Below are 27,914 nucleotides of genomic sequence, written 5' to 3' on the forward strand. Positions count from 1 at the left end.
GGCGCCACCCTTTTTGCATGAGTTTTAATAGAAATAATTAGCTTAAAAAATGTGCAAACAGAAGAGGACAAAATCAACCAGAACCAGCCCTTAGCATACTGCGCTTCTGGGGCTTTATGTTAAGAGGTAGAACAGGGAAAAAATCTGCTGGCCAATCCTAAGTGTTTGGTAATTAAAAGGACAACATTCTTACGAAAGAAAAAATACAAAGGGTGTATTTACTGGATTTACTTCTCTTGTGAGGCCACATGAGCTTCTGGGGGCAGGACAGTAACTGAGTCCTCCCTATGCTCTGAACAACCAAGCCAGGTGGCCGGCTCAGAAGAGGTGCTCTGTGAACAGCCATTAAGTTGAATTAAATGTGGACATTGTCTACAATCATGTATTGTTTGACAACTTATATGAAGGATGGTCCTCCTTTCACTTGGAGAAAAGCCTGCCACTCAGTATCAGTTGAGAGAAGAGTTTTGATATAATAAAATTACAATGATGAGAGTTTTAGTTTTAAAAACCTGGAGAAATATGAATGAAGATCAAGAAAGTTTCACAGAGAAGAGGGCAACTGACTTCAATCTCAGTAGGAAGAAGGAACACTTTGGGCTCCAAATGCATCCCGGAGGCTAGGCATGCACTACCCAAACAACAATAGCCAGTAGGTATCGTTATTCTCATTTGACAGATGAGGAAAATGAAGATTAAAAAGCTGAAGTGGACTGACCAGGCAAATCAGCTGATTTAACATTCAGATCTATTTGAGAACAAAATCTCTGCTGGCTCCTTTGGGAAAGTTGCTTGAAATCTAAGTGCCAAAACTAAGTTCTAAGTTCTAAAAGTTTAGGGAAAGGTCATCCTGTTTGGTCAAAAGCCAAGTCATTTGTAGGATAATGTTCTTCTCCTAAGAAACACTGTACCATATGTCCACTCCTCTGCTGAGGACATGAGCTTTCTAAGCACAGGGATGGCAGGTGCAGTCCCTCCATCTGTGTTGGGATGGGAATAGTTTTGTCTGAGCTGGGCATAGGATTCACAGGGGCTAGGCTGGAAAGGAAAAGAGGCAGAGGTCAAGAGTACACTGTCCTTCAGGCAAAGAGAAGTACTGACTGTTTTTAGGTAGATAAATGACACACTCCACTTGTGTCTTAGAAAATCCCTCTGGGAGCAACATGGAGGATGAATGGGCAGAAAAGTCCAAAGGCAGAAGAATTATTCAAAGGCTATTGCAATATTCCAGGTGGGAAGTCTGAGCACCTGAACTGGGGCCGTGGCAATGATGACCGTGAGAGGAAAGACTCAGGCTAACCCAAGAGGTGGAGCTGAGGGGACTTGGCCATTGACGAGATGTGGTTTCCCAGAGAGAGAGGAGAATCAAAGATAACTCCCTGGGGAAGAACTATTACCAAGAGAAGATGTAGTCACACCGTAAATTCAAAGCTTAATAAAGACCAAGGCCTTAACTTACAAGGCTAGGTTCCTTGGGCTAGCGGTCATGTAGATTAAAATGTGATAGTAAGAAAAAATAAAACAAATATTAGCTATAAATACTAGAGTGAAATCTGGCAATGGTTAATGATAAGGAAAAGTACTTGATGGAAGAAATACAGTTAATTTAGTAAGTACCTATGCCATAATTTTTAAATATATAAACCACATTTACCTTTCTCACTAGAAACAAAGTACTTTTATGTATCTACATGTCACTTCAGTTAAAGAAAAAGTCTACAGACAGAGCAAAAACTCTGTGTCCTGGGCTAGAATGGTGCTCCTCCAACCCACCCCAGATTTCCTAAGATGGCATTTTACTTACTACCTGCTGTTATTCATTCTTTTTTTTTTTTTAAAGTAGGCAGACTTGCCACTGGTCAGTAAGAAATGGTTAACAAGAAAGAGTTAGAGGAAAGGGAATGGAGAAAGACTAAATGGGGCAAAAGAGACAGAAAAGATAAAAGCAGACTATATTGCAAATACATAGCCGGTATAAAAACCATCAGATTTTCAAAAAGCACTGATTGGATTTTGGTGGCGTTTTCCTCTTTAAGGAGCAATGTTGAATGGAATAAATGTGAGCAAGAAGATTCACAAGCAAGTGCCTCTTTTTATAACTAATGTCAGCAGTAGGACCAGAGAGTCGTTCTTACCATGCTTCAGATGTAGGCAGCTGTCATTCTTGGACCTGTACCTGCAGAAAATTGTGTCTTTAACAAATTTTTATTGAAGAGGTTTCTGTACATTCCAAATACGTAGTAGCTACAACACCATGTGGACTTGTTTGCTTTACTTTTATGGTTCTTATACCAGCCATTTTTATTTGTGCAGTACAAGTAGTGGCCTTATTTTTAATGAGAGAAAAAGGGGAAATAAATGGGACCTCACTGATGCCTTGAAATAATGTACAAGAAGGACAAACCTTATCACTGTTTTATATATTTTTTTTAAAAAGCCAAATCATAGAAGAAATTCTCAAGGGCATACAAGGTGACATACTGTGTAATCGCCATAAAAATGATATTTTTAAGAAGTTGTGCAAATCGAAAAAAAGTAGAAGTGTTAAAGCAAAGAGAATACACACAACAAAAGCAAATAACCCCAAACAAAACAAAACACCCCACAGTTCACAACCAGGATCCAGGTGGCAGGGTTTGGGAAAGAGTTTTTACATGCACCTTCATGGAGTCACATTTAAAAGAAAGGTCTCTTAAAAGTTTTAAAGAACTTCAGGAAGAAAGCAGAGTTAAGAATCATAGTTATCGTCCCGGAAGAAAGCAGTGTGTAGAGAGATGCAGACTGCTTGAGAAGGCGTTCATCAGAAGCCCAGGACTGACTGGACAGTCACGGGGGGCCTACCTGATGCAGATTCCTGTAGTTTCTCTCTCTTCCTCTTCTTTTTCTTACCCTGGAAGAAAAAGAGGCACATCGTCATGTCGTGGACTGTGCTATGAACACACGGCAGAATGTGATACGAAAGCACAGGCAGGTAGCAAGGAGGTAAAGAGGGCTCGTTATCTATTTCTCTCCTCGCCTTCAATATATAAGAAAACAAATTAGAGAAAAGAAATGACCTCTTCATGCCCTTTGTCTCTACAGCTTCATATTTAGCATCCGTCAGTATTGATGCCACGGGCATGTCTGTCTATCTGTCTGTCTGTCTCCCTCTTTCTCTCTCATGCTCTCGCGCAGGAATAATCATGTCCTAGGCTGTAGCCACAGAACCCCCTCCGGGGAGAGCCTGCGTACAAGGCATTCCTTTCTCACTCCCAGCACACACTTAGAACCCACTTCTGTCTGTGCTCAAAATAAACCTTACTGCGAATTCCACTGTATGACTGATAGTTCCACATTGTTAACTGTGCGTCCATGGCCCTTATGGCCTAGGCACAGCATGGAGAGAGGCAGAAGGGTGAGACAGAACCTGAGAAAACTAAAGATAACTTCAAAGACCTATTTCCGGCAATTAAGGACCTTGCTTCCCAAGACAGACACAATAGCACAGAGGTACACATGATTTTAAATACATTTCGTAGTTTAAAACTTAGGTCCCACTATGAAGTGATCTAATTTTCCATTTTCCTTCATAATTACTTTCCCCTCAAAAATTATTTATTTATTTATTTATTTTTTATTGTTGGAGATTCATTGAGGGTACAAGAAGCTAGGTTACACTGATTGCATTTGTTAGGTAAAATCCCTCTTAATAATTGTGTCTTGCCCCTAAAAGGTGTGTCACACAACGAAACCCCCACCCCCTCCCTCCTTCCCTTTCTCTGCTCTTCCTTTCCCCAACCTGTCCCTCCTTTCAAAAATAATTTTAATAGGGTATAGCCACAGTCTATTTATACTAGATGACCAAAGGCATTAGGTATTTTCAAATAACTGTAACAGAACACCTATCATCTCCAATCTCTCTCTTATGTCTGTTGTAACAATCACAGTAACAAAAAAAATGTAAAACTGTAAGACTATATTGAAATTATTTTGTGACTCTATAAAAATGTGTACATATTTTTGCACCTCAAGATAGTTTTTCTTCACGTCACCTGGTCACTGAGCTATAAAAGGTTGACAAACTAGTCTCATAAACACTAAGGCAAACAGCAGGTATCAGTGACCCTGGGAAATGGCATATCAAAAATAATGGATTCTTCTTTGGAGATTATTACAGAAGCTCTGGGGGAGGGGAGTAGCAGAGGGAGGGTATGAGTCTCACAGGTATCCATTATCTTTCTTTCAAATGGAATTACTGCAGGTTTCAGAAGTTGCTATGAGGTTGTCTCATGTATCTGGAACTTCATTCCACGCTTTCTTCTCCTCTTAGCTCCCCTTTGCCCCTTAACACGCAATTCATGTACCTTCTCTTCTAGGAACCTTTTCTGCTCCACACCCAGTACAAGGCTGGGATTCCTCCTCCGACCTCACAGCATATCCAAACTCCTCACAGGTGCTATCCTGGGCTCTGTCCCAAGCCCCTCAAACATGTAACTGTCAGCTTCTCAGAGCACCAGCTGGGACTCCCAGCACCAACCCATCTCCCAGCTAGCGTGTGGCAAGTGTCTGAGGCCTGAGGTGTTACACTTCTACTGCCTAAGGGAAATGACCTGTTATTATACTCTAGGCATAAACTAGAGTTCCTAAGAGAACCTACATGTATGGCAGGCAAAAACAACTAAGTAGTTTGGATATACTAATGTCAGGACTTAAAAAAAAAAAAACAACAACAAAATTTATGTGTAAGAAACACAAAAAGATATTTTGTTACAATCAAATAGACTATATAATACTGGGAAGCATTAAAAACTATAATTTCTAACAATACAAATATTTGGCTAATCTCATCCAAGAAAACGGATCCATTGTTGATTCATGAAAACCTCAGTTATTAGATAAAAGTTATAAAAACAAATTAAAATTATAAATCTATAATGCCATAGGGTATTTTACTATTCAATCATTGAGATACAGTTTTCTTATTGAGGATCAGGACAGCATTCTGGCACTAAATCCCTTGCTTTCATCTTTAGATTCTATTCCTATATAATACTGTTATTTTAACAACAATATGCTTAGCTAAAATGCTATCACTTGATTGATTTGTTTGCTTTACTGATAGGCTTATTATGATCACTATAAAAATGGCATAAAGCTGTTTCCCTTCATTCATGGAATACATAATTTCCTTTAAAAATTGTGCACAGGAAAACCTTTAAAAGAAAATTCACACATCAGTTTTTTAAATACAACTTTCTTCCCATTCTTCCACAGGGAGAAGAGAGGGTAAGATAAGGAAAGAGAGAGAATAACAGAATATGTGGGTATGTTTTTTATGTCTTTTTAAAAGTTAAAACTCATTACTTACGAATCAGAAAAAAAAAAAATTAAAGGCATTCCACAAACAATGCCAAGTAACATTCCCAAGATAGCAAAGCTCACACAGGTCAAACAGGGAAGATCAGCTCTCCTCTTTTAGGTAAACTACATGCAAAAGACATACAGGACATTGTTAGAAGACACCACTTTTGAAACCCCTCAGGCGGAAGACTGATCTTCCCCCGTAAAGGGCATTGCAAAGGCTCTCCACAGAGATGGTGATTACTGTCCACAGAACAGAGGCCCGGTTCAGGGGCAAAAATTCTTCCACTAAAGCAGTCTTATTAAGAAGGCACTGGAAGACTGAGCTAATCAGCTCAGGAGAAGGGAGACTGAGTAAAGTTTGAAGTTGGAGGGACCTGGGTGTAAGTAAACTGCAGCCTAGCCACCCACTCTGTGGTCTTGGACAAATTACTTAATCTCTTCGATCCCTGCATTCTTTTACCTAAAAAAATGTAATAACAATACACTTCTACTACTAGATCATTGTAAGGATTAAAAAATAATACAGAAAGCATTTAAAGCAGCTCCTGACAATCAGCATATGGTTGTTATTAAGACAACCAAAACAGCAACTCCAAGTTGATTCTCCCGTTGCTCATAAGTAACAAACAGTAGGACTCCGCTTTCTGTGTTACTGCCGTATCTGATATTTAAGCCCCAAAACCTGACCAGTAAAGTGACTTTTTCTGGAGACACGTTACAACAAACAAATTGTGCAACCATGTCCAGAAATAAGTTTACATGTGTTTATGACCTGGGACGTGTATCCATGTCATCATCTATGTGGGAACGCAGGTCCCCAGAGCATGTATAGCAACAGAGGCATATTAAATTGTTTATTGATCGATGGCTTCACCCTTGCCCTCTTTAAAAGGCAATACTCAGACTGTCCTGGCTGGCATCCCTAATGCTAGTCTCCGACATAGAACATGAGAATTACTATAGACTCAAAGCTGTGTCCCCTCAAATTCATATGTTGAATTCCTAAACCACAGCGTGATGTTATAAAGGGAAGCAGCCCCTTGGGAGGTGATCAGGGCATCAGCAAAGAGCCTTTGTGAATGGGAGTACAGGCCTCATAAAAGACAGCCCAAGTGTGATCAACCTGGGCACACAGCAAGACCCCATCTCTGCAAAAAATTAAAAAATAAAAAATTAGCCAGATGTGGTGGTATGTGCCAGTTATGTGGGAGGCTAAGGCAGCAGGCTCACTGGAGCCCAGGAGTTTGAGGTCATAGTGAGTTATGATGATGCCATTGCACTTCCGCCTGGGCAACAGAGTGAAACCCTGTCTCTCAAAATAAAAGGGAGAGAGACCTTAGAGAGTTCCCTCACTCCTTCCACCTTCTGAGACATCCCAGGCTCCCAAAGTGTGAGAAATAAATTTCTGTTGTTTATAAGCCTCCCAGTCTGTAGTATTCTGTTATAGAAGGCTGAATGAATGCATACGAGAATGATCATCACAATTTTAAATTATGTTAAGACCTAAAATAGTCAGACTTATTTCTCTCTATAAAATATGATAAAACTTTAAATATATAATTTATAATACAGTTTCTCAGAAATAGTCTTTGCCATACCAAGACTTCATTAGTAAAAAGCTCAAACACTACAGTAATAAAAGAACTGGCAATATAAATGAGGTATTTCTTGCCAGTAAAATTAGTGTAACTTAAACATGATAATACCTACTCTGGCTGAATAAAATATGTAGTAGACATCCAGGGTACATTAACATAAAGGTTTTTTTACACAGTTCTAATTAGTCTATGGGAAAACAGAAACCGGAATACATTGATTATTGTAAAATAATAATACATTGTATTATTGTAAAATAATACAATCCTATGGGAAGCAATTTGACAATATATATCTAGAATTTTAAACTATATCCTTTAACTCAACAATTCTCAAAACAAAAACAAAAACAAAAACAAAAGAAAGAATGTATAAAAGTCTAAAAGCAGCAAAAAATGACTAAGTAAATCATGACACTCAGTGGAATAATGTGAATACTATGCCATAGCAGAAAAATGCTTTTTAAATGTAAGAGGGAGAACCACGGCACAAAATTGTATGTGTACACACACACACACAAAAAAAAAAATGCAAAGAAACAATACTAGAAAGTAATATAAGTAGATATTACTATTATTTGTTGCCTTTGCCTAGTAAAATTATGAACTTTTGTTTTTCTCCTTTTAATCAAGAGGTAGTTCTTTTTATTAAAGGCATTTCTATTTTGATTAAAAGGCTTTATTTTAAAAAATACATTAGCAACTATAACAAAAAGAAATTATGCCAGCTCAAAGTTTTCATAACAGATCCATGAAATCTTTATTACAAAGTTCATCAACTTTCAAAAATAGGAAATGATATCAGCATTGCATATACCCTAAAATACACTTCCTTTTTGAAAGAAAAAAGGAAAGAGTGAGTGAAAGTGGAGAGCCACTCGTGTGGCAAAGGGGCTTACATAATTGTCTCTTGCAGACCAGCCTGGGTAAAGCTGCATATGTAGCTGTCTTTCTTTCCGTGCTAATTCATAATATTTAGCCTGCTCTTCACGGGAGAGGGCATGCCACTAAAACAGAGAAGGGAAGGAAGAAAAAAACAAAAGTGAGTAAAACAGCAACAGTATATTTCATGTTTCAAACACCAAAAAATGAAAATATTAAGTACTTAAACTTTGATTTATTTTTAAATGGCAGAAGACCAAATGCCAAGTGCTACAGAAATCTACTCGGAGTCTGGTGGCTAAACTGAAACTCAAACTTTGGTTTCTCTATCCCGTTCTCCGATATCACATGAAACACATCAAAGTCAATCAAAGTACTCAAAGTAAAATGATCTCTGTCACCCACCCCTTCCCTTCTCCAATATAAATTAAAAAGAAGTTTCACTGGTGAACCTCAACACCCAGCTTAGTTCTTTTTCATAGTTTGAAGCATATTCTGCTATCTGAGCCCAAGCACTATTTATTTATGCAAAACGTGATAATTTCCAGATGTCTTTTAAAACAGTTACACCCTCTCCTGACATGGACACTCTCTCACTCTGTTATATGAAGAATGTGAAACCTTGATCACATGAAAGATATCTACAGAAAGATATCAAAAGTCAGCCTGTCTGTCCCAGTCTCCTCACCATCTCACACAGCTTCTAGCAATCCACAGCTTTCTAAACCTAGGGCACCAAGCCCTTCACAGGCAGAAAAGACCAACCTGAAGACAATAGAACACATCATCTCTATTTTTCTGAGAAAACTCTAATCACTGATTTTAAAGTTAGCTCTGGTGCTAAATAAATATGAACAGCAAGAGGCAAAGTATTACCAAAAAGGAAGAAAAAAGAAAAAAAAAATCACGAGGAAGTCTTCCATTTTGAATCTGTTTATTCATTTGACAAGTACTATTCCCCTTTTATTCACCTGTATTACTGTAATATATCAGTATAATTTTACATAATTTATGGCAGCTTCATATATTAAATTATATATTAACTCCCAAAATAGGTTACCATGGTCAGTTCTTCTATCTAAACAGCCAGGTATTTTTCTGTGAAAGCAGGAAACTTAGGTTGAAAAAAAGACTCCAGCAAACAAAACTCAATAAAATGTAAGGAGAAAAAGCAAGGCAAAACTATTTATTTAGCTTTTTAATTGCTTTAGTTCCCTGATATTTGTAATGAACAAAACCTACATACAAATAAGAGATCATTTACCTAACTAAAACATTGGGTAAAAAAACAGTGCTACTAAAGTTTGGCATTGAAAATAATAATAAACTTTAATACAAACTTAGAAAATGGTCTTTTTTTTAATAGGAATTTCTGAAACACAATTGACTAAAACCACTTTTCTATCTCATTGCTTACTGAAAAATTTAAAGTTTCTAAAAAATCAAATTTCACTGTCCAGGTTTCACAAGTTCTAAGGGAAAAGACTCATTTAATTTGAAGAAACTTAAACAGTTCTAAGATAAAACATTCTCACAATAAATTTCTAATACATAGACTTCCTTTATTAGCCAGGAAGGTATGAGTAGAAAAAAAGATTATTTTGAAATAAGATTTGTGCTATTTTTATTTATAATATGAATTAAAAATATTAATTCATATGAATGAACATTTCTATTTTAGAGATACAGTAAAGATGAATAAAAATCTAAAGATAAAATGTTCTGGGACGGATTTAAGATCCACTTTTAAGAACTCTAATTATCCCAGTGCAAAACTTCATGATTTTAAAGCTAGGGACTTTAAAGAGCTAGCAAAGGCTGCCCTGCCAAAGGGGAGTTATGAAAGTATAGAAAACCTGATCTTAATCAAAGATCTCAGAGACCTATAAATAGAAACAGGTGTCTAAATCAAAGACAGAGAGAGACCCCAAATGAGAACCATCCTTTAGGACATATGCTTGGATCTGGGGATTGTTAAGGGAGCTGAGAAAGTAGCAATTGTTGGAAATGTGCATTAAAAATAGGAAGCCTAGGGTGGCGCCTGTGGCTCAAAGGAGTGGGACTCCGGCCTCGTATACCTGAGGTGGTGGGTTCAAACCCGGCCCCAGCCAAAAAACTGAAAAAAAAAAAAAAAAAAAAAAAAAAGGAAGTCTACCTTCCTATCATATCCTCACCTACTCTCTTGAGCAGGAAAATAATCCTCACTGGAAAGCCAAGGGACCTTTAACTAAAACAAAATAAAGAAAAAGCTAATAGTTTTATACAAGCTGAAATAAAAATATCAACCCTTCTTTTCCTCTGACTTCTTTTAAAGAGTCAAAGAAAATGGTTATCAGCTTTTAAAGTGGAGTTCTTCAAAGATGATGAGAATCATTCATCTGCTATGATCTCACTTGGGAAATCATTGTAATTATTGTTATTAAGTGTTTAAGAATCCACAGGGAGATAGGGCATTGTACACAGGATAGCAAAAAAAAAAAAGCTATAATCTACCACCGCACCCTACCCATGAAACCCTGGTGTCTGGCAGATTGGAAATAACTGCATTTTGCAGCTGTCCAAGGGAATCGATAATGCAAGCTGGCCTGCTTCCCTCCTGCTCACGTGGATGGGCAATCTCCTGAATGTCTTCTGTTATGAATGCCGAAATGTATTAGGTTTGGAGTAAACATGGTAAAAATTACCATCACTATAGTTAATATATGATCCTCTGTGTTTCACAAGGGTTATTAGACCCTTCTCCACCTGAACATTCATTTGCATGTCATGAATTTCTTGAGAGGTTGCAAAAACAAATACACAGAGTCATAAACTAAGAAGCCACCGTGTATATATATAAAGAACATCAATAAAAAAAGACAAAGAATTTCTAAGATGATAATGTAATCACGGTGAATTAGAGAATGCAAATTTTTTGAATAGAGTAGAATTTAGATAACCATTTAGATAACAATTTATCTATCACTATTTAGATAACAATTTCAATCCTGTGAAAAGTACTTCACTGACTGACTAGTGTTCTGGCTGGTGGTTAGATAAAGAATCTTAGAGTGTCTATCCTAGGTGTAGCCAAGTGCCTCAGTAGGTGCTCAGAAAAATACCACAGCATAGGTGAAAGGAGGAGTGAAAAGCAAAGGAGGCAATCCAGAAAACTAACACATGCACACTTTAAGAATCAGAGAGCAAACTGGGCACAGTGGCTTATGCCTGTGATCCCAGCACTTTGGGAGGCTGAGATGGAAGGATCACTTGGGCCCAGGAGTTGGAGACTAGCCTGGGCAATCTAGCAAGACTCTGTCTCTACAATAAGAAAAAAAAAAAAGAATTAGCCCGGTGTGGTGTCATGCATCTGTAGTTCCAACTACTTGGGAGGCTGAGGCAGGAGAACTGCTGGAGCCCAGGAGTTAGGGGTAAAATAGGATGAAACCACTATATTCTAGCCTGGCCAATGGAACAACACACTGTCTCAAAGATGGATGATGGATGGACGGATAGATGGATGGATGGACAGATGGACTGATCAGAGAGATATCTTTCTAGAATCACTATTACTTGCCATCATATAAATTCTTCCAGTTAAAGGCTCAGGTGGAACAGGATTGCTGTGTCTTGGGAAGTGGCCACATCTACTTGCCAGGCCGGTCCCCCACAGGCCTTGTTGCAGTGCCCCAGATGGCTGAGTCCATCCCTGCCTCAGGTCCCCATCCACCTGCTGCCCCACCTGTGTGTAGAGAGCCCACCTCTTCACTCACCTCTTGAGTCTCAGCTTCAGTACAATTTTCTCAGAGGGGCAATTCCCCAGCACCTGTTGTTCTTTCTCACTGAATTATGCTATTTACATTCACAAAACTTAACACAATTTTACTTACATATTTGTTGGGTAATTATCTGTCTTATGTCTATATCCTGTCACAAAATTTCAAGCTCCAAAAAGACTGTATCAATTTTATTCAGCAATTATTACCTAATGGCTAGTATGCCTGGCATGAAAAGACACTCAATAAATATTCATTTAAATAATGATAACAGTAAAAACTGCTATAATGTACAGGAAGTTACTAAGTGCTGGGTATAGCCCAGTTGTTAACAAGGCACCCCGTTTAATCCTCCTAATGGCGAACACTCTATCTGTGCCCTTTGTTACTTCCCAGAGTGCTTGCTATACAAACATATTCAATGGCCACCTGACACGTAATTAAATTTGGGTAGATTTTAACGAAGTAGTTCCATGGTTACAAACATTTTATATACTACTTACCCTTCTGCCTAAAATCTGGTTGATAGCTGCACTTTCTTTTAGAGTACACTCAGCAACAACATTCGCTCTCATCTCTTTCATGTATAACATAAAAGCATTCAGAGGCTTCTTAATGTGAGGTCTTTTTGGCTCCTGCTCCTTTCTCTGTTCATGCTGAGGCTTCCTAAAAGGCAGTTTTGGTGGTAGTTAGGGGAAGGGATAGGAGGAGAAGAGAAGCAGACACCTGTCACATCGCCGCTCTCAGGCTGGGACAACCCTTGCATCCCCTGAACGCCATCACCTTGGAAGAGCAGCTCTTGACTCGCTTGAAACACTAAGAGGCGAACAACCAACAACAGGCCTTCTTATCTACTCAGCAGCTCTCTAAGACTAAAGTCCTTTGGTTTGAGAAAGTATACCTACCACTACACAAGTGTTTACCACAAAATGGAAACTAACTTGTCACTGCGAAGATACTTGGTTGAGGGCTCTAAACCCTCAGAAGCTGAACACATCATACAGCTGATCATTCCTCTTTCAGACAGATTCTTCACTTTAGGGGTTGAGGGATCAAGGGGCACTCTGAGAAACTAATGAAACTTTGGACCCCTTCCCTTGAACGAATGCGTGTTGCCTTTGCTGCATTTGCAAGGAGTTTATGGACTACCACATGCTATCTGCCACCACCTCCCCCCCTGACAAAACCTAGATTAAGAAGCTCAATTACTAATCTCTTTAGGGTAAATGAATCTATCCCTGCTCTAACAGTCCGAGACAACGTTGGTCCAACAGGGAGTCCTGGGCTTTGTGTGCCCCTTTCCCCTGAATTCTGTGCTGCTGAAGTCTCAAACCAGGGTAACTGCACCTCTGGAATGCCTTAAACCCTCCAGTCTAATTCACTCAGGTACTAATGAGTTCTCCCCAATAATCTGAAATTAAAACATAGCCATAAAGGGCAAACCAGCTCAAGATTCTTCAATGCCTTCATCTTAGTGAGGTCCCCATGATTTTTTAAGGTCTATGCTCCTTTCTAGTCTCAGAATCAAAATTAGCACAGTGAGAATCAAGTTGCATAATGTCCTCAGGGACAGAGCCTTCAAGGCAGAGCTACCCCAAATTTCATAATGACAGAGACAGGAGAAGAATCACCAACAGAGAAGCAGCAGCAGCATCTTAAGGCGTTTCCAGACGAGCCTGGTGCATACTTACACGTGCATTAGGTCGCTGTCAGTGTGAGGATGTTCCTGCTTGACCTGAGGTGTTACAATAGCTGGATGAGGGATGCCAGTTGTGTGGGGCCCTGGAGGACCAGGAATCATATGATGGGAGAACCTAAAAGAAGGAAACAGAAGAACAAAATATATATACTACTGGCTGTTGCAGCAAAAGACAGACAAGACTTTCAAAATGATCTACTAACTGCTCTTGGCTAAGAGTTACACACTGGAGTATTAACTATAAATTAGATTGGGCTAATAATTATTTTTTCCTTCTATATTCAAGTGGAAAATATTTATAATTATTCCCTGTAGTTCTTCAAACTAATAGTAGAGCCTGATAGTTTTCCAGAGAAGACTGTAGGCCATAGGATAAAAAAAAAAAGAAAAAGAAAAAGAAAGAATCATTTTTCTTGCAAAGCAATTTTCAAATAAGAATTTCAGTAAGAGCAATTATTGGAAATATAATACTTTATTAAGATTTAGCTTTGTAAATCATGTTTAAAATGAAAGCTAAAGACATTATCTCTGCCTACATTCATAAGCAAACCATAACATTAAGAGTTTTCTTGTATTGTTCACTTCTTCGTTAAAACTATGAGTGAACAACTGAGAAATGGGAGTCAGTCTGCTTTTAATTAGGTTTCCATTAACATCACGCAAATTGATTTCTATGCAGAAATAAAGTAATGTTTGAGACCTCTACCCTTATGGAAAGCTGGTAACAGAATCAAAGGGAAAGATGTAACTAAAGGGAAGGATACAGTTCTGTACCAAGGTAAAAACTATGCACAAAAGCCTCACACAAGGGCTTTTTCACAAGTATTCTTATAGAACATAAAAAGAATCTTAAACTATCCACCACCAGCCAACACAAAGGAGGGAAACTGCCATGCAAGAAAAATCAAACAAATAAAGACAGTACTCTCAACAAGTGCTTCAGATAAATTTGGATTTATTTTAGAAACGTTTACTTTTCAAACTGCTTTAAAGTAAACATGTAATTCAACAAGAAAAACATTCTTAAATCTTTCATCACAGCCATTACAAATAATTCCTTCACCTGCTTGGGTATGTAATATTTCAGAAATAAATTTTAAACTATTAAGAAGGCCTGGTGAAACTACAAATATTTGACCAAATAATGATGCTTTGCTAAATGTACTGTTTGCAAAAATACACGATGCTATGTTTTTGCCTGTGAGAAAATTCTGTCATTGCATAGTTCTTACAATGTTAAAAAATGTAAAAGTATGTTTTAGTGGGAAGGATATTAATTCCATTCTCTACTACCTATAATCAGCTAGATTTACGATTCATAGAAAAAAATAAATTTTTAAAGCTGTAATTCACTACAGAAACTCAGAATTTCATACCCACGTAACAAAACACAGATTTACAACCAGTTAATAACTCACCAGTTTGACTTCAGCACGATAATGCTAGCTCCTTTGAAAAAGCCACATCGAACACACAGATGATACACCACAAATGTGTGTGTACATCAAGCACAGGGCACAGAAGCCAACCTTTCCAGAAGCAAAAGCATCACACAGAGCAGCCTTGCAATGTGGCACGGTAGGCCTCCGAGCTCTGCCGGCACCACCACGTCCACACAGGGCCTGATTCACACACTAGGACGCATACCCTGCATGGCCTGGCAGCCTGTAAGCACTGCTCTGTCTCTTGATGGCCTTGGTCCAGGAAGGCCCTAGAGCAGTGGTTCTCAACCCGTGGGTCACAACCCCTTTGGGGGTTAAACGACCCTTTCACAGGGGCTGCCTAAATACATCCTGCACATCAGGTATTTACATTACGATTCATAAAAGTAGCAAAATTACAGTTATGAAGTAGCAAGGAAAATAATTTTATGGTTGGGGGTCACCACAACATGAGGAACTGTATTAAAGGGTTGTGGGATTAGGAAGGTCAAGAACCACTGCTGTAGAGTCTAGACTATCTGGGCATTTTCAAACACTGTCTCACCAAACTGCTCCAACTTCCCTCAAAGGAAGCAAATTACAGAACTCAGTCCAAACCAGTTTTTACCCTCCTCCCTTACCCTACCTTTAGCATATTTTGAATCCAGCAAGCTATTCTTATAACATCTGCTGTGGGGACATTTCACATCCCGTGGTCAGAGGCAATGCATTCTCCTAGAGGGAAGGTTCCTGGAAGCTGAGCCCACTCCCCTGCTGGGTGTGGCTGGTCCAGCGGGGGCTCCCCTTGGGCTCCTACCAGGAATCTCTGACACCTAGTGTGGGAGGCAGGCACACTGCACAGACAGACAGATGGCTGGGTATGCACCCTCCTAGCCGACTGAGAGGCAAGCAGAGGCACACAGGATGCAAGCACGAGAACAGCAACTTGTCCTCAGGTGCCCCAGGTTCCACCTCCACCTACCTGGACATGGAAGTGTCGACTGACAGTGAGGATGGGTAGGGTTGCCTGAATCCACCCGTGATGGGATATACAGGCTGACCTTGCCTGAGGTCACAGAAGAAAGGAACCCATCAATGACAAAACACGAGTTACCACCCAGCAATAAGAGTTGGATGAGGGGAGAAGAGGGAGATAGGCAAACAGAACCTTGTGGGAGTATTACAGACCACAGCATTTCTGCAGGTAGGCAACTGTTTCCTTCCTCACCCTCCACCCAAACAAAGAAAGCATCATTTGCCTTCAAGAAAATCTCCCACCCCCAACTTGGAAACAAACCAGTCCACAAATTCCTCGTCTTTTATCCCTTATCCTCTTCCAACCCCATTAATGCTTTAAACAAAGTAGGCACTTAGTAAATATTTATTGACTATATTGGAATCCAGAGAATGGTGCAATGTTCCCTTCAGGAAAGGAGCTTAGTGAATTCTGTCTCAGAATCTTTGATGATTTCAGGGAGGGAAGAAGGAAACAAAATTTTGTATTTATATAAAAGGGAATAAACATTTAAAAAAAAAACCCACTACCCACATATGTGTAAGTTAGAATCCAGAAATAAAACTCCAATAAAACTCATTGGAATTGTTTTCTCTCTACTCTGAGAAGTCTATCTGCCCCTCTGTTATTTCTACATCTCTCATTTTGCATTTATACAAGTTCTTTCCAGCTGCCAGTGGTGCACCTCAGCACAGGATTACTTACTGCCTTTAAGTAGCTACGTTTAGACAGAATAATTCCAATCTAGGTTTCAAAGTGTATGCATAATCAATTAAATTCAGTTATCGACTAAGAGATTTAATGCTAAAGAAAAGAGAAAGGAGAGGAGGGGAGGAGAGGACAGGAGAGGAGACGAGAGGGGAGAGAGAAGGGCTACTAGAATGCCCACAGTGGGATGACCCTTCCTGGATGAAGATACCATGTAAGGATGGCCTAGGTAGAAAATGGAGCAATGATCCGGGGACTGTGGAAACAGAGACTCAAGTGGAGAAAGCAGAGACACACTTCCTAGAGTTGAGGAAATTATTTCCGTGAATGAGAAGTGGGGAGGGGAAGAACAGAGAAAGGACAGGAGTGGCAGGAGGGAAAGCTGTGCTAAGTATAAAATGATATATAGTACATATAAAATTATTCTTTCTTCCCCAAATATTTTCCTTTAAATAATGTAAAAGATTTTAAAGGCAGCAGTAAGAATGTTTTTAGAAATAAGATAACAATATAAAGAGCATTAAACACTTGGATTCTAAAAAAAAAAAAAAAAAGACCTCATATGTACTACTATTCTGAACTCAGATTGGATACTTAAATTTCAGAAGATGCTTTTTTTTCTTTATTAAATCACGACTGTGTACATTAATGCATTTAATGGGGTACAATGTGCTGATTTGATATACAATGTGGAATGCTTACATCAAACTGATTAACATAACCATCAACTCACTTACTTATTTGTTGTGGTAAGACATTTATACTCTTAATAGTTTTGAAATGTACCATTGCATTGTGCACATTAGGTGAAGTCCCACCAAATACCCTCCCTCCTCCTGGCCTCCCCTCTCCCCTTCTCTTTTTCTCCTCTTGCCTCCTTTCTGGACTATAGCTTTGTTTTATCATTTGTATGAATGTGTAGGTGATTAAATATTGGTTTCATAATAGTGTTAAGTACACTGGATACTTTTTCTTCCATTTTTGAGATATTTACTAAGAAGAATATGTTCTAGCTCCATCCAGGTATATAAAAAAGAAGATTCTTTTTTATTTCTCTCTAGTTATATATCATTTACCTTACTTTCCCAGACATTCAATGTGTCTAAGTTTATTTTTCAAAAAAATAAGTTGTTCATAAAAAACCTAAGGGAAAAAAACCTACTTTGAGCACTAACTTTGTACAGGCATAGCAAATGCCCAAAGCCACAAATTGAATCCATAAACTCTAAGCTTCAAAGCAAATGCTACATAGTCATTTTCTACACCTATTAGCAAACGGATTCAATCCATTTCAAAGTCTGTATGTTTTTTAATCTTTTAAATTGAAATGAATAAAGTTAGCACCTTGCTTGTTGATGTGAAATTTCTTCAACTCTACAAGTGCTACCATTCATAAGGCTAATTTCCATGAATGGAAAATGGAAGAACATCTGTTCAAATGCCTGGCTGAAGGTTATAGGAAGGATCTTACCAGCCAAGAGGTGGGGTGATCTGTCCAACACCACCTGGAGACAGGGGATAAAAGGCAGGGATGTCAGGAGCTGGAGGATGTCTGGGCATGCCTGTACGAGAGAACAACAGAGAGAAGTTCCTTTCAGCAAATGAAGTTGCTTTCAGATTCATGGGACACTTGACCAGAAGAGTGATGGAAAAGCAATAAAAACGTTCAATGCTATTAACACTGAAGGTCTAGAATTAAACAATATTTATTCTTCATATCCAGTGAACAGCAGTCAATTAGCTTTTCTCAAGATTTCTACAATCAGAGAAATCATGGTCCTCAGATCGTGCACCTTGAGGAACTCCTGAAAGAGTAAATATGCTGCCAGTAGAGCAGTCAAGACAACAGGCATTTAGATTTATTTTGCCCTCATTTATTTCACTTTGGTTAATAAAATGATATACTTTTGTTTTTGTGTAGAATGAAAATTATTTTGTATAGAATGAAAAAATGACAGCCCTTCTTAAATAGGTGGTTTGCCATGCTGCTCAAGGATTAAGTAAACTGCCACTTTCATGTTTTCATAGGTTCCCTTATGGACACATAGATTTGGGAAATGTGACACCTCAGAGAATCCAAGATTAATTAGGAATCATCTTTAGCCCCATAATGGTCACACTTGATATGATTCATTTGGTCTCTGCCACTTCAGCTCCAACTAAGCTCTTCATCGAGTTGAGTCCTCTGGGCTCCAAGGTCAAGCTGTTCTGGATTAGTTGGATTCCATAGAAAATGACAGAGCCACCAAATTGTTTCCTGAGCTTACACTCCCTGGAGTACACTGCCCTGTAACTGTGAACACCACCTAGACATTAGTTAGACCTAATCCTAGTCCCAAATGATATCCCTTTGTTTATACCTTACCCTAGGTAATGACATGAAGAAAAAAAGAAATGACATGACAAAATGAATAAAATGTAAAATAGAGAAACTCAGATTTTAATTTACTTAGGGGTAATAGAAAAGAGCCACAAAAGTTTCTTCACACAGATAAATCATGGCTTTTAAAAGACCACCTCCACAGGGAAGCACACGTTCTGAGGGTTAACTCACAGAATACAGTGAGTGACTGTAAATATATTGGCTAATATGTAGAATTAAGTGAATATGTGGAAGACGCTCTTTAAATATTCTAGTTTTTTACCATTTAAAATGCTGATAAATTTCATTTGGATTTTAGAAGATATTGAAGGTCTTGAAATTTAAGAAGTGCTGTCTTCAAACTTGATGTTAATTTGACTTTGAAGTTAGAATGAAACATTTCTGGATTCTTACAGAAAACAGGGAGAAAGGAGAAACTGCTAATCTCTCAATAGATTACATGACATCATCACATGTTTTGCTGTTTTTTAAAATAAGAGTCTCAATTGTTTTAAATAAAATTCTTTTTTGCTACAAACATTAATTATTTTGGTCACAGTGGACCAAATTTTATACCCTGCAGATTTTTTCGTGGGTTTGAGAAGGTTTGGGCAGCAGGAGTGATTCTAAGGGAGCCTGCAAGGGTGTTCTTGCCATGTAAGGCACATTGGTGAGGTTTTTCAACGTGCTGCCTCCCTCACTCTGAGACCCAGGTAACTCCTCCAAGAGCTCAGGGTCTTGCAGGGGAATGCTCAGTTTTGGAAACAAACAAACAAAAACAGTACAACCAGACCAACTTTAGACATTAGAACTTAGCGGAAATGTGAATGTTTAATCATATTAACCTTCAAATCATGGTTAGAGGTCATAGACTATCTGAATTATCTACTTTAGTCACTTTATTTTGCAAATGTGGAGATTAAGGTCTAGAGAGGGTAAGGGATCATGCAGGCATCTATTTGGGTTACACATAAAGTATGTCCTATCCTGGGCTTTGATCACTGGGACATACAGAGGTAACTTGCTGGCAGTCACATATCTTTAAGCTTACAACTCTTGCTCTTCACGCTAGCCCACATACTAAATACACTGAGAACGTTGTAGAGTGATTCAAATGAACAAAAACTACAAACTTGTTGGATTTGGTTTTTCTACTAGAAGAGGAAGGAGGGAATTACCATTTACTTAGCATCTGCTATGTGTCAGGTTCTGGGCTAGGTATTTAGTTTGACTGTGTCTATTAAAATTCTTCCCATCCTTCAACTGCCCCCGCTCCTAGGCAAATTTCTCTGACTTTTATAGCTCTGATAAATCTTTGTCTCCTTTAAATCTACAACTTTTTATTTGTACTTCTAATGTGGTAGTTGGGATGTTCTTCATTTTGTTTTATAGGTAGTTTGTGCAAATGATTTCCTGCATGAGCTTATATACTGCTTGAGAAAAAAAGACCATACCAACTTATGTATTAAACCATGTTTGTCTACAGAGGAGGCTCTCTGTGAATATTTCTGACTGACCAAATGAACACATGAAATAAAAAATGTTAAAATAAATCCATCCCTATGCTGGGTCTGTATTATCAACCATTTCACATGTACAAGTACAGGATGTAGATTAGGCATTGTATCAGCAGAAAATGGACCTATATTTTCTAAATATTTATAGCTCACTGTCCTTTTAGGATCTTATTTCTAAAGATGCCTAGAAGTGAGTGCCTCCACACTAAGGGCCTTGATGCCCAAGACACATTTACATAATTTATTCAGTCAGTGCCTCCTGAACACTTACTATGTGCTGGAGGATACACTCAGCATAGCCTTAAAGATTCTTTAAACTTTTATAAGTATATAGATATCATAAATAAATGTATACATAAAATAATTCTGGAATCCAACTGCATGAATATGCCACTGACTAGCTACATATCTTTGAGTAAGTTATTTAATTGGTCACTGTTCTATAAAATCAGAACAGCATAAGCATGGTTGTGAAAAACAAATGCATTAATACATGTGATACAGAAAAATGCCTGGTGCTATCAGTGCTATGTAAGTGTTTACTGTTATTTATAAGGTTAAAATGGATAACACAAAGATACAAACAGGTATGGAAACCTAGTATTTCAAAAGCTCTTTCCTGTTAACATTTTAACCAGACTAGCAATAAGTAGGAAAATAATGATTGGTACTAATTTCCTTTCCCTTTCCTACACAAGCAGAGAGAGAGAGAGAGAGAAAAGTAATTTACTCAACAGAAATTAAACTAAAGTTATTTTTCCACAAATGAGAATGGATTTTGCTAACAAACATTTTATATTTACTGAAGAATTCTATCTAAACATAGAATGTGGCCATGACACTCTTTGAGTTTTTTTGTTTTGGATAAAGCTAACTAGCCTACCAGAACTTTGAAATCAGCAACTCTGGCCTCAGTACCATGATGCTCTAACCAGTTTCATTATAGGATATACCCCAAAAGTCAGGAGAGAAAAGGAATAAAAGCAGTGAGGTTATTTTTCTTTGGCAATGAAAGTACCCAACTGGGACTATGAACTTAGTATCATGCAAATGGCAGCTTTTCAAACCAGAGTTCACATATCTCTAGATGTATATGATGATGAGGTACATAATGCCCAAGGCAAACATGTAATTAAAAATGAGATTTTTTTTTTTTAGTATATAAAAGTATATTTTATATTAGAGAGAGGGAAGAGAGTCGGGTGAAGAGATGAGAAAGAGAGAGAGAGAGCAGTAGGGCACCGGCCCCATATACTGAGGGTAGTGGGTTCAAACCCGGTCCCAGCCAAACTGCAACAAAAAATAGCTGGGCATTGTGGCGGGTGCCTGTAGTCCCAGCTACTTGAGAGGCTGAGGCAAGAGAATCACCTAAGCCCAAGAGCTGGAAGTTGCTAAGAGCTGTGATGCCACAGCACTCTACAAGGTCAACAAAGTGAGACTCTATCTCTAAAAAAGAGAGAGAGAGAAAGAACAGAGAGCAGGGAGTAGAGAGGGAGGAGACGGGGGTGCAGTGGGGCGGGGGGAGATAAAAGGAGCAGAGAATGGGGTGGCATCCCACAGGAAGAAAGGAAGACTGCCTGCCTAAAAATAAAATTTTTGTATTAAAAGAAATACAAATAGTATATGGACTAGACTATAAAAATCACACCAATTTTTGGGCAATACCTGTGGCTCAGTGGGTAGGGCACTGGCCCCATATACTGAAGGTGGCAGGTTCAAACCCAGCCCCCAGCCAAACTGCAACAAAAAAATAGCCGGGCATTGTGGTGGGAGCGAATCGCCTAAGGCCAGGAGTTGGAGGTTGCTGTGAGCTGTGTGACAACACAGCACTCTACCAAGGGCAATAAAGTAAGACTCTGTCTCTATAAACAAAAAAAAAAAAGCACCAATTTTTAAAACAAAATAAGACTAAAGAAACTATAAGCAGACAACTTCTAGTCAAGCCCTCTAGTCCCTTCATACTTGTTCTAGAAGAGTTTCTTTTAAAAAAGTTTGAGAAAAAGTGGCATAAATTACAATTAGACAAAACTAAGCTAGGATAGCAGTAAGAGATTGAAGCAGAAGGGAAAATATAAATGTAATTGGTAGCCAGTTACAAACTTGTCTCTTTTAAAAAGTGAACTGTCCTAGGATTCTTGAGGAAAAAAAACTACTGAACAATGATTGTCATTCTTTTAAATAAGTTATTGTTTCAAAGTGCTTCAAATAGGACCTAGGACATACAGTAAGCACCATTTAGTTGTTAGTTAAATAAATAAATAGTTAAAACTAAATAAAACACACTGTAGGATTCTTTTTGCTAATTGTTTGTTCGAGGCGTTTATATCAATGTTCAATAGTTATCCACTCTTTATGGTTCCCAGATGTGTGTCTCCAGCTCAGACTCGGGTCTGAGATCGTGGCCCACACATCTCAATTGCCTACTTCATGTATGCTTTTTTGGATAGCTCAAAGACACCTCAGACTCGCCATGACCACAATCACAGTGCTGATATTCCCTCTGAAACTTACCCTTTTTCTTAAGATCCCTACCTAATTCCCTTTCTTACCATATAGCCTAGAGACCCATCTTTTTGATGTTTCCTATTCTTTGGAGGCTCTTGACAAAAGGAAGCAGAGTGGAGGAAAGACTGGGAAGGAGGGGTGAAACACGTAAGCCTGGAAACATCTGTGGAGGTGATTCTCACTTTCTCTACGCAAAGGTACTCGGGCCCTACTAAAGTCCAAATCCAACATTAACTAAGTCTTCAAATTAGTGTTCTAGTTTAACAATGGAGGGAACTGGAAGTGTTAGATCTTTAATCTAGAAGTGTTTACATTATAGTAGTGGAAAGAACACCCAGCCTTCGAATTCCACTTTTTCACAGAGTCATGAAATTCTGTTGTCTATTATAGGACAAATACAGGGCTGGACAAAGGGTAAAATGCAGGTAGTGGCAAATTTCTCCCCTTTACATTTTCTGCCTTTGTGTGGTGGTATAAGATTTTTTATTTTGAACTTTCGAAGACACTGATGAAATCCAAGGGGGTAAGTGCATGGATAGGACAATGCGGCAACCTGAGAGAGCAAATCCACCCAGGAGGTTTGCCTGGAGTGAATGGGACCACAAGGCTCAGAGGACCAGGGCTCTCTATCCTGCTACTAACTCAGACCTATACATATCAGGCAGCAATCAGGCAGGACATTTTAATGTTTTAGACCTTTTATATATTTTCCCATAAATGAAGCAGGAGTAACTGTCAATGTAGAGAAGCAAAATAAGATTGATGCTGCTTTAAATATAGTTTTGTACTTCAATTATTGCTTATGTAATCTAGTGCTGATAAATAATAGAGGATAAACACAATAAAGACATAACAGAATAACCAAAAGAAATCATAAGTCTTCCTTTTTTAATTTTTTAAGAAAACATTACCATCAACACCCTATACTACAACACCCTATACTAAATCTGCGCATGAACTTTATGGCCACCCTTTATTTGTATAACATAATGGTTTATATTGTGAATAACATATTTTCAGAGCTGTCACTTATAAAATAACCATATTATGCTTTCCTTCTGCTTTTTAATCCTGAAAAATAAAAGAAGTAACAAATTTTTGTGGGTTTCCAAAGAATTGCTATCAAATGAATTACTCTTGTCTTCTACAAGTGTACTTTGACCTACCCAGTGACACGAAGCAAGGCACCTGAAGGGTTATTCATAGATGAAACTTAGCCCCTCATTGCCAAAAGAGGCCTGGGAAGGCCAGGACTCTTACCTTGTTTGGTGTTGACATCTGACGGGATGTGTGATGGGTGTGATCCTGGCGAAAAGTGCTCGTCGCTGTAAGTGATGAGGGGGGTGAGAGGATGGACCGCGTGGGATGGCTGCACCACGGGAACTTTATTTGACTGCAAAGGAACCAAGAGGGCAATAGTTAGTATCGATGCCCAGCTCTTATCTCCTCTCTCAAAGAAAAAAAATCACCTGACAGCAGTAACTAGTGGTCAGCATAACCCAAGGATCATCTCCCAACCTGGATACCAAAATCTTTTCATTTAGATCTTCAGAATTTTCCCATGGTAAATACTCCTCAAGTACATGAGTATCTATTCTACCAAAAGAATTATGAGTTATTGCCCCAGAGCCTCCTTAGATATTTAGGTTGGTCACCCTTATTCTACATGACATGGATGTGTCTGTACATACATATCCACAGTCTCTTATCTCTCCAGGTTAAGCTTGATATAGAATGACCGGAGCAAAATTTAGGAATGCTTTATAAGCTATTGATTCATTATATATGTCTGGCACAAAAAAGGACACGCAAATTCAAATAATCATTCAATGAATAAATAAATACTGCCAACATGACAGGCAAATTTTTAAACATCCCAATAAATATAAATTTGCTACATTAATACTTCTGTAAACTAGAGAAGCAGAAGAGGGACTGACTAGGGGCCTAAAGCATAATGGAGAATCATGTTTAATTAACAGAGATGTGGAATGTGAAAAAATGATTTCACATTGCTAAAGATGTACAACTATAGAATTACAAACTCTATATACTGAGCTGCTATCAATTGATAAAAGGAAATTTCCAACCTTGAGTTTAGCTGTTTAATATGAAATATTTTTTAAGTGTTAATTATACTTGTTTACAAATTTTGTTATTTAATTTGGACGTCCAAAACTATATAACAAGACTTTTTACAAGTTTAGGTTATCTACTTGGATTTCATCAATTTGAAATCTGTCATCATTTTGATTGCACAGTTAAAGTCATTTTGTATTCTTCCAAGAAAGTGCTTACTAAGTAAATTAGTAATGTAAAGAAGGCTCAGACAGGTTTAACCTAAATTAGAGAGATCATTTATTATTGATATATCATCATTGTACACATGTATTTGGGGATATGTGTGATAATTTTGTGACATATGTACATTATATAACGATCAAATGATGGTAATTGGGTATCTATCACCTCAAACATTCATCTGTTCTTTGTGTTGAGAACATTAAAATTCTTCTCTTCTAGCTATTTTGAAATATATAACAAATTATTGTTAACTATGAAATACCAGATATTATTCCTTCTGTCTAACTCTATTTTTATACCCATTAACCAACTACTCTAGGGAAATCATTTTAAAGAGATTTTAAAACCCCTCCCCACCCCCCAAAAAGAAAGGAAACTCGACACAATTATATATGTGTAAAGATGTTTCTTTCTAATCGTAAACCCTCTACTAATTAAAACAGTTTTAGAAACATCTCTGTTTAGGAACACTATAGTAATGAGTAGTATGAATTCAAGGGAAATATAATGAATTCACTAGCTCAGACATGCTTTCACCATAATTAGTTTGAATTAGTGAGATTTTACATGTTCTGTACTATCAGCTAAAATGCATATGAAGTCAGTTTTCTCCAGAAGCGAATATCCATACATTTTTTAAATTTGAGGAACTGTCTGAAATTGCACAATGTGAGCCGTTTAAGATACCAACCTGTGTTAACATAGTTGAGGGCTCCTGTCACACACCTGTGTACAGTGGCTGTATCTACAACATACACTGATTTTGAATCTAGTATTTTTTACAAATTAGGATAAAAGTATGTGGCTCCAAGGGGAAAGACTAGTGTCAGGAAAATGGGAAACTAAGACTTTAGGAATACTTACTTCTCCTCATATCCTATCATGACAACCTCCATCCAAAGAAACTTATGGAGGAGGAAAAGTAACAAAGGGGGAGAATGATATGCTTCTGGACAATGATATAACCCCATATTAGATTTTCCCTATTTTGGGTGGCGCCTGTGGCTCAAAAGTGTAGGGCGCCGGTCCCATATGCTGAAGGTGGTGGGTTCAAACCCATCCCTGGCCAAGAACTGCAAAAAAAAAAAAAGAGTATGTCTAGATTTTCCCTATTTTATAATTAACAGTTCCTCTCTAATGGCAAAACTTGCATAGCTCATATAGTCCCTGCTATTTATTAAATTGAGCACCATTATTAAAGACACACAATTTTTCTCTGTATACCTTGGCACAAACATCTATACATATAAATGTCTAAAAACATCTTTTTAAGGTGGTGCCGTAGCTCAGTGGGTAGGGCTCTGGCAACACACACCCAAGGCTGTCGGGTTCGAACCTGGCCCCGGGCCAGCTAAACAATGACAACTCTAACAAAAAAATAGCTGGGTGTTGTGACAGGTGCCTGTAGTCCTAGCTACTTGGGAGGCTAAGGCAAGAGAACCGCTTAAGCCCAAGAGTTTGAGGTTGCTGTGAGCTGTGATGCCACCACTCTACCGAGGGCGACAAAGTGAGACTCTGTTTTGGGAAAAAAAAAAAATTTTTAATACTTTTCAAGTGTTAATGATGTAATTTGCCAAATACACAGAATAAGCTTCTAAACTGTAAGGAATCTGCAATACTAGAAGTTGAGGTGGGCAGACATAGAGAAAGGAGGATATTATTACAAAACCTTTATTAAAATGGAGATAAAAATCTCAACACCTAAACGTCAAAATGAATATACAGTAGAACCTCCATAGTTGACCCTATGGAGGTTCAACTACGGAGCTCCCTACATTGACCACCTCAAGTTGACCTAATTTTAGTAGACTGGACATGCACTACATATGTGTATCAGTACAGTAGGCCCTGGTTCCTTATGTTGACCACCTCTGTATGTTGACTGTTTATTACAGTCCCCTTGCATGGTCAACTTACAGATGTTCTAATGTATTTCAACTATAATTTAAATGAATATATTTCAACTGTACTTTAGAATAACTGCTTTGAGTTTCATTTTTAAGTCTCATAAAAACTGTAACTGCCGGGCGGCACCTGTGGCTCAAGGAGTAGGGTGCTGGTCCCATGTGCCGGAGGTGGCGGGTTCAAACCTAGCCCTGGCCAAAAAAAAAAAAAAAAAAAAAAAAAAAAACAACTGTAACTGCCAATCTAGTATACAGAGATATTTTCTTATGGTAATTATAAAGTGTAAGCATTGAGGAAATTTTCTGGAAAAATATATATATGCACATGCACATATACATATATATATTTTTTGCATACCCCTTTTTCCAGAGCATCACCCTAAGGAACTTGCATTAACAGGCAGCATCTTCTTAATGTCTGACCTCTCCCTCCAGTCATATAGCTCAGAATCTGGTGCCATGAATTTTTGCTAAATTATGCTATCCTTGCTCTCCTCTTAATTTTATGGTTTTCAACACAGATTTGCTTTCCTGTGGAAAGGAGATAAGAAGCTGAGGATTTTAATTTAAGCTCTGGCCTTGTCTTCTATTTTGCAAGATGGATAGCGAAAGCAGTTCTAGTAGGTGTGTTAAAGCTAACAAGGATTATGTTCATTTTTCTGACCAAATAATAAAAGTAATATGAAGTCTCAATAATATGTGTGAGCAGAATTCTAAAGAGTTATACTTTGCCTCCCGCCAACCTTCTCAACCACGTATATCAACAGAACACAGTGGATTCCAATCTACACAGCAGACTGCTAGCATTCTGTCATCATGGCAACCTGTCCTCAGCCCTAAGATCTGTGAGCTTCCTAGGATTTCAGGAGTTACTGTCCTTTGACACTATACTATATGCACACAC

At 38.2% G+C, this 27,914-nt stretch overlaps 1 protein-coding gene across 5 annotated transcripts in view; it reads right to left on the reverse strand.

The window, feature by feature from the left end:
• The window catches only part of LEF1 (lymphoid enhancer binding factor 1), a 126,372-nt gene that overhangs the window by 15,343 nt on the left and 83,115 nt on the right, over nt 1–27,914 (reverse strand). Inside the window, exons 4-11 of one of the 5 annotated variants that reach the window (XM_053563517.1) lie at nt 24,063–24,195; nt 17,890–17,980; nt 15,678–15,761; nt 13,267–13,389; nt 12,079–12,241; nt 7,838–7,945; nt 2,842–2,890; nt 2,136–2,170 (exon numbers count right to left, since the gene is read on the reverse strand). In XM_053563517.1, the coding sequence (XP_053419492.1) occupies nt 2,142–2,170; nt 2,842–2,890; nt 7,838–7,945; nt 12,079–12,241; nt 13,267–13,389; nt 15,678–15,761; nt 17,890–17,980; nt 24,063–24,195 (780 nt within the window). In that variant the 3' untranslated portion in view covers nt 2,136–2,141. Of the gene's footprint in view, nt 1–2,135; nt 2,177–2,841; nt 2,891–7,837; nt 7,946–12,078; nt 12,242–13,266; nt 13,390–15,677; nt 15,762–17,889; nt 17,981–24,062; nt 24,196–27,914 lie in introns of all 5 variants that reach the window. The other 4 variants (XM_053563446.1, XM_053563671.1, XM_053563362.1 and 1 more) reach the window with 4 other exon arrangements.

Source organism: Nycticebus coucang, chromosome 1 (assembly GCF_027406575.1).
Source record: "Nycticebus coucang isolate mNycCou1 chromosome 1, mNycCou1.pri, whole genome shotgun sequence".
In the NCBI taxonomy this organism is placed as follows: domain Eukaryota; kingdom Metazoa; phylum Chordata; class Mammalia; order Primates; family Lorisidae; genus Nycticebus; species Nycticebus coucang.